At 40.4% G+C, this 8057-nt stretch overlaps 1 protein-coding gene across 1 annotated transcript in view; it reads right to left on the reverse strand.

Moving 5' to 3' along the window:
- Positions 1 to 1139: 1139 nt before the first annotated feature.
- Positions 1140 to 8057, reverse strand: part of LOC119430612 (TSC22 domain family protein 2-like) — a 44091-nt gene continuing 37173 nt past the window's right edge. Inside the window, exons 2-3 of the mRNA XM_037698047.1 lie at positions 3315 to 3366; positions 1140 to 3223 (exon numbers count right to left, since the gene is read on the reverse strand). Of these exons, the coding sequence (XP_037553975.1) occupies positions 2936 to 3223; positions 3315 to 3366 (340 nt within the window). The 3' untranslated portion in view covers positions 1140 to 2935. The remainder of the gene's footprint in view (positions 3224 to 3314; positions 3367 to 8057) is intronic.

Below are 8057 nucleotides of genomic sequence, written 5' to 3' on the forward strand. Positions count from 1 at the left end.
GTATTTCAGCTACTATTTAGCGGTTTTATGCTAATTTTAGCTCTCTTTTTTTTTGGCTAATTGCACGTTTTTGCACACATTTAAACTTTTTTCAACCTAATTCAGCAAAAAATGTGCTCTTGCCACTTCCTTCTGGTGATTTAAGCTTCTTTTTGCCTTTTTTAAGCTACTTTTCAGCTTTTTTGCACTAATTTAAGCTTTTTTCAGATAATTTCCACTTTTTGTGATAATTTTGGCTGCTTTCAGCATAAATGGGCAAACATGTTCTGCTTTCTTCTGCTAATTTAAGCTTGTTGTAACTTTCCAGCTAGCCTTTTTTAAGCATTTTTAGCTACTGTAATTTCAACTGTTTTCAGACAAATTCCTTTTTCATGTTAATTACAGCTACTTTCAGGCATAACTTCTTTATGCAAATTTTAGCTTGTTTTGCTTCTTTCAGCTTTTTCTACTCTTTCAGCTACTATTTAGCCCTTTGTGTTAATTTTAGCTTTTCCAGCTTTTCCATTTTTGCTCATTTCAGCTTTCTGCTGGTAGTTTGAACTTCTTTTTGTCTTTTCAGCAACCTTTTTCGCAAATTTCAGCCTTTTTTTTTTAGCTAATTTCCTAATTTTTGTACCAATTTCTTATTGAAACCTAATTCAGCAACTATGTGTTCTTTCTGCTTTCTTCTGCTAATTTAGACTTGTTCTTCCATTTCAGATTGTTGTTTTTAGCTAATTTCAGCCGTTTCTCAGCAAGTTCTTCTGCAATAAGCATTCACACTGCATTTTTACAGGAAATGCAATTTCTCTAGTTTTTATTGTTACCCATTCTTTTAAACCAAATAAACTTATGATTACATTTTACAACTTTACTGAATGCCACTATTTTGTTCAGAAAATCTCTATAGTTTTGTAAAAAAATGTTTGTTTTTTCCAGTTTCCCCTTCGTTCTTTCTGGTTTTCACTCTTTTTACCTGCAGGGTGTGTTTTTGTGGTCATGTTTGTATAACCTGTGGCAAACTTTCTGCTACACACGATTGTTTACCATTGTGACATTTCTACAGTGACAAGAAGGAAACTCTTAGAAACTGAAAATTAAAAAGAAAATTGAACACGCGTGCAGTGGTTGTGTGGGAATAAGAACATCTGACAACGTACTGATAATGAAAAGGTTATTTATTTCTGACAAGAGAACTAAAATTGTCTGAAAAGCACATTACAAGGACATTTATTTTCTCCAAGGCTCAGTGATCACTTTCATTCAGTACATTTGGCAAGTACATGGCTTCTCCTTCAATGGAAGAAAAATAAAGCAGAAAACAAACAAAAAAACATGTCTGATTGTACAATTAATAAACATTTTGGTTTGGTTTTAAGCCACGAAGAAGCCGAACGGCCTGCCGACTGCAGGAGGCACAGAGACGCGACACAGACAGGACATCCCATAATAAGCTCAGACACAATGGACCGGGCTGCAGCGTCAAAGTGTGAAATGTTTAATAGATCAGATTTAACGGCGTTCACATGAGAACAATAACAATGGCTCCTTTTGTGACAGGTTTTTTTTTTTTTACGCACACGGCTCCTCCCTCAAACTACATTTTTATTCCCTCCATTCTTTTCCTCCACATCTATCGCGTCAAACACCTCCTCCACCCCGACCAAAAACAAACCCTCCGACAATCATTCACAGCCCGACAGAAAAATTCAGAGTGCTGGATTTTAAAAAAATCACGAGGTAAGACAGTGGTCCAATCAGAGATCATGCAGAACAACATAAACGGGGATGGACAGTAGAAAACATGTGCATTTAAAAATAATAATAATAAAAAGAACACATTTTTAGTCTTTGGTTATAAAGTAGGTTGAAGACTTTTCACAGCTTTTCATTTCTTCCACCTCTAAACCAAACCCCTCAAAATTCATCTCCATTTATGACAAAGTCTAGAAAAAGAAAATTCATTTTTACTGAAACAACCCGTCACATTTCATATCCTAACAGGCACTCTCCTGTGCAATCCCTCCACGCTCGTAATACTTTACAAAATATACATTCAACCTGGATTTCACTGAATAAAAGCTCAGCTTTAGTGTTTGCACTTATTGCCTACTTTTTGAGATCTACGTTGCCAAAATAGATGTGTATATATGAAATTTATACCTGACAGTTAAAAAAAAGAGCAAAAAATAAAACTCAAAGAAAAAGGCGTTTGTTTTTTTTTTCTTTTAATATGTAACTTCATGACATTTACATTATGAAAATAGCAGCCCTGAAATAAATAAATGAAAATACTTAAAACTGAACTAATGAAAATTTATTCGGATTCATGTCAAAGTACGGTGGCTTTGAGAAAAAAAAAAAACAACAAGCTTGCAATGCAGCATTTCAACGAGCCGAAGCGCTCGACTCGCTCCGCACGTATCCCTCCACCCTCCTCCCGAGTCCCACTTGCTCCTCTGGCCTCCTCCAGCTGTGGAGTGATGTGGGGGTGTGGACACTTGGGAGGACAGTCCATGCTGGATGGTTTGACAGGACCTTCATCACAATGGTCCTTCACAAGGTTTTAACATTGCCTTCCTCCAGTCTGTCCCAACAAATCAAGCTGGTTGTGCTGGTGAACGCCGCTTCCTGCACACGAACAATCAGTTTTACAATGTGCAGCAGCTCCTCTTCTCCTGCTCCCCTTTTCGCCTCCCCCCCCACTGCAGCCAAACACAGGACCAGAATAAGACCTTAAGGGTTGGTAAATGTCTTAATATGGTGACGGCCCTGTGAAGCTGAGCCATGGCTCATAATGACAAAGACGTTGCTGTAGACTTGGATTTAAATGGAACGTACTGAGCCGAGCCACGTTTTTTTTTGTTGCATGAGGGGTTTTGTGGGGGGCGGTGGAACCAGAACTTCCTCACCTGTGTGAGGGAGGTGTTAAGTTAATGAGAGTATTTCAAAGGGTTCATGCCGAGGTGATGTTCGGCTGGTAGGGGACGCTCTGACTCCCGTCGTGGTGAACCAGAGAGGGAGCCGTGCTTTTGACGAGCGAGTACTGGTGCAGCTGCAGCGGCGCCGATAAGCTGCTGAGCTGACTGGACAGCTGGCTGAGCTGCTCCGTGTTGGCCAGCGACTTCAGCACGGCGTTCTCACGCTCCAGCGCAGAGTTCCTCTCGTACAACTCTTTGATCTGCTCCTTCAGCACCTCCACCTCCTCGCGAACGGCGTACATCAGGTGGCTCTTCACCAAGTCCTGAAAGCGAGAAAGGGGGTTCACTAAAATTAGCACGTGAAGTGAAGAACAAGCGCCGTTTAGGCTGACCGTGGCTCTGTGGAAAACTCACCATGGCCTGCTCGATCTTGTTATCGATGGCAACAACACTGGCACCAGACGCACTGTGGAAAGAAAACAGCAAGAGATGAGAACCCCGTCCAACACATGTCAAAAGCTTTAGATTGATATCAGCACATTCGCAATAACTAAATATTGACAAAAGATTACAGGAGAAATTTCGCAAGCGCCTCTGAAGTAACACAGATAAACCTCAAAGCGGCTTTACAGTTAGTCTGTGTTTGGACAAAAGAAGACACTGACTCAGTTGTGACACCATTTGGAGCTACTTCACGGTATCCTGACAGCAACAGCAGAGAGGTCAATAACCAGAGGTGGGAGAAGGGTCGCCTTCTGAAGGGTCCAATCAGCAGCTCAAACATTTACTGCCCACACATTCCTACATCTTTACAGTCAATCTAATAAAGGTGTTGTGTTCATTTGTGATTAAAAAAAAGGAAGCTTGTACTTTAAAAGTTTTGGGTCTTTAAAAGATCTATAGGGCAAATAAAAAGTCCAGAGGTTTAAAGACTGTACGAGTGAATTTGCAGAAGTAAAAGAAGTCAAACAGTTAAAATCAGCTCCCCAAAGACTGCAGCAGCACATCAGTGAACCCTGAACCCTGTTTGCGTACAGGCTCCACCTGAAGCAGGTTTCACACAAACAGAAAGGCTTCAGTCTGCAGCTAATAGAATCAACCTAATCTAAGGTTTCCTTTGTTACGTTTATCGTTAAGACATAATGCGATGCGAGTAATCATCCCAGGTCATATGCAAGAAAAACACAATGCCCAGTTTCCCAACTTGAAAGGAGACAGGAAAACTTTTACTGCTTTTAAACACTTTTTCCACAAAACCGAGCCCTTTATTGGTCATCGGAGGTCTTATTCTTCTAGATAACCTTGCATAATCATGGTCCTGGTTGAGAAAGAGAGGGGGACTGGGTTTTATGGCACTACTTTTGGCTTCAACCTGGATCTAAGGCAAAGGAGGGAACAAAATGTGCAGAAAAGCATGTACAGGATGAATTTAAAGTTTTAAATCCCTAAATATGACGTAAAATACAAACAATGCCAACTACTTTTGCTCCTTAAAAAAACACAAACTATAGACTTTTGGAACATTTAAATACACATCTATTAAAGATGGATTAATTTAAATGAATATGAGCAAATAATAAAAACAGTAATTTATGTTTATTCATGTGTGCACATGTAACGGAGCTTGATAATCTTCACTAAGCCTTTAGAACTGACAGTAGTTCAGCTATAAGTGCTATTTTGAGCACACTAGTTGTCTGTAAGGGGCTCTCTATTAAATGATGCCCATCCATCCCCGCGTGCTGGAGCGCACGTACAGCTCTGTGGGAAGTCTGGGTCGGCGTGTGACCACAAAATGTAAACACAAAGCAAGCACATGGATATTTAAGGCAAACAAACAAACAGCGTGTACGTGACGTGCACGCGCAAAAAAAACCCAGTGCCGATGGAGAGCTCAAAGTGCGCATATTTAACTGGAAAGAGTTTGTTCAGAGTGCACGAAGACTCGGACTGTAAAGCTTAAATCTACTCTCGTTTCGACAAAAAGCGGATGGAGTTCAACACAACGCAAACAGCTGTTTAAAAAGACTCGTTTCATACCTGACACATCTGGCTCTGTAAGGCACTAATCGCCCTGAATGTGGTGGGGAGGCCAGCGGGGAGCAGGGTAGACTGTAGCTCATCCTGCAGCGCATCTTAATCTCCCTTCTGGCAGAACGCTTCAGCAATAAAGACCCAGCCGATCGAGCGATAAAACACAAGCAGTCTGGAGTTTAAACAGGAGCAGAGAGGTTCTTAAAACCAGCGGGATCACATGGTGAGAATGGGAGGAGGTGGAGCCGAGCTTCCTCCCTCCTCTCAGGGGGAGCTCTCCACTCGCCTGCTCTTCATCTTTTTGCTCTTGCACAAGTTCCCACTCACTGCCACTGTGAGCCAAAACGTCTCCAAAGGTACAAGACGGCTTATTCAAAGGCTCTGCTGTAATTAAAATGGAAGTGTTGCTTTGCGTGTTCAGACAGAGCAGCGCTGCCAGGCCTGTTCTTTTGTTACTGACACTGTTTTAGCAACCAAATTATTCATGCGCATGTTTCTAACTCAAATGTTGCGCTCATTTATCTACGTGTTATAGGATGAAGGAAAAAACTGAACGGAGTGTGAACAAAGTTAGACGTCCTGTTTGTAACACCTTTCAAAGCATAAAATTGTTCTGAATGTTCACACAGATTTCATTAATATCTTCCTTTTCAAAAAACAAGTAAAAAATAAAGAAAAAAACACACAGAACAGAAAGTGACACTCATCCCACCAGACAAATTCAATGTTCTGTGCAAGTTGTTATGTAACACCATGCTGTTCTTTTTGAGGCAATGCAAAAAAACAACAACCCTGTTTTATTCCCTGGTGGGCAGTTTATCATCTAAATTGTTTGAACTATTTAGAAATTATGTTAAAGTAGTACATTTCAATGTGGGGGGTAAAAACAAGAGTAATTACACGAGTGAGTTCCTCAGATAGGCACCATTAGCAATGAAAAGCTGAAAATGCAAAATGCATTCATCACTTTGAAGTGAGCGTTTGCACATCTGGAGACGGTGAAAGAGGGGAATGTCCACAAGCTTTGGATGGAATGTGTTTTTATCAATAACAAAGGACAGGGGGCATGCTAAATGAGATTAGCAAGTTGAGTGACTTGATTTGTCCTGAATGAGTCAGGGACATGTTAAAAAAAGAAAAAGCTGTTGACAAAAATGCTGCTGGTGTCCAAGATAAACATTGCAAACTGTACATTTTATTCAAAGAGGAAGACATGTGGTGGTTTATATAAGGACCACTTGCTGCGTTAACCTCCAGGAGGACCTTCAGACTGCAGCAGCGTACACATGCACTCGTCCATCCCCCCACAACGTTTTCAGGACAAGAAGGCAGCACATTCCAGCTCAGGACACCTCCAAACCCAAACATCTGTGGCTGAGGAGCCAACACACAGCTCCTTGCTGCGATCCGACTTGGTAACGACCATCACTGACTTTAGGCACAACTGCACCTCGTAAAGTGCAGACAGGAGGAAATGGTCACCTCCATCTCTCTGTTTTATAACGCAATGGTTTACAGTGTCAGAAATCCCATGTGTTCTTCATTACAGCACAGATGGAGCAGCACACGTCCTCATTCCAAAAAGCACACAAACATTCACCGTGGGGGAGGCAGCTGAATAAAGCAGACCTTGGGCTCTTCACCTCCTCCCTCTCAATGACTGTATTTGAAAACAATAGTTGGAGGATGGTGGTCTGTGCAATCACATTCAGATACAAAAAGCACAGCAGCTCTAGTCTGGCTGAATGTAGACTTGAAACGTAGTTGTGCTACTCCACCAGCAGAGGTCACCAGAGGCTCCATTTAGAGAGGACACAAAGCAGCTGCAAGCAAATTCACTCAGCTTAAAGAGTCCACTGTCAGGAAATCAGCTGAAAGTCATCATCTGATGAACACTGTTGATTTAAAATGTTGTCTTTTATTACATGTCTTGTAAACTTCTAAATGTTTGCCTTTTTTATGAATGGTTAAAATCAGTTAATATGATAAGCAGCATTAACACTCAATTTATTCTAAAAGTTAAATCTGGTCCCCTGGACGGATTAAAAAAATAAAAACTTGTTGAAACGTTTCGTCTTTAATCCAAAATACTTTGTTGTCAGTCTGAGGTGCTGCATTAAACTCAGTCTTATAATTATCACCGTCTCATAGTGATCTGCCAGTTTGCTGGTGACAGCCAAAACTAGTTGTTCACGTGATAAAGGAGGACCATCAGCCTAAAGACCCATCATTCATCTGATGGCCGCTTGCTATTCACAAAGGGATGAGTGATACTCGCAATAACAGCATTGTGAGAAGGTGACAATTGGACACGAGGCCTCCGACCCGTTTAATGATTTAATTAATGTTTAGCCCAATTTATCATTTTTTGATGTTACTTAAAAAACTATGTAGCATTAACAAAACCAAAGTAGAAAATAACTTGTTACAGGGCATTAGGTAAAACTTTGAACTGAATGTAGTTTTTGTTAAGTTTCGGTGAACTTGAAGTACTTTCCTCATCAAATACTGGGGGTTGGGAATAAATAACCAGTCATGACTCAGCACACACACACACAAGTCAAGCCCCCCACCCGACACTCTATTCAAATCTGGATCTGGAAGTCCATGGTGTGTACCCATACACCTTCATCCATCACATCTAGACCTCCTGGGAAACAACTTTTGAACAACTTGAATTTCAGCCAGTCAGAATTACCATAATTTAAAGACTTATCTCTGTCAAGTTTCAGCTTCTTGCCAGTTGTGACGCCCCCTTCTTTATTTTGATAAGGTTGCCTTTTGATTAGATATTCCTTACAAAGTTCCAGGACTGTTTCCAAGCTTAATTATAATGATTATCTTTTAAGTATCTTTTAGTTTAGGTTCCTCTTAAGATATGGTTTGATTTAATTTGTGATGATCTTAAAATCTTGTTATAATTTGTACTTAGCAACTCATTTCAAATTGTTAACTTTATCCAAGCAAAGTGTAAAAACAGAATTCCAGTTTGTGAAAAGTCGTAACCACAAATCATTTATATACAAACCGGATTCCAAAGAAGTTGGGCCACTAAACAAATTGTGAATAAAAACTGAATGCAATGATGTGGAGGTGGCAAATGTCAATATTTTATTTGTAATA

This window comes from Nematolebias whitei, chromosome 3 (assembly GCF_014905685.2).
Source record: "Nematolebias whitei isolate Nwh7 chromosome 3, NemWhi1, whole genome shotgun sequence".
In the NCBI taxonomy this organism is placed as follows: Eukaryota; Metazoa; Chordata; class Actinopteri; order Cyprinodontiformes; family Rivulidae; genus Nematolebias; species Nematolebias whitei.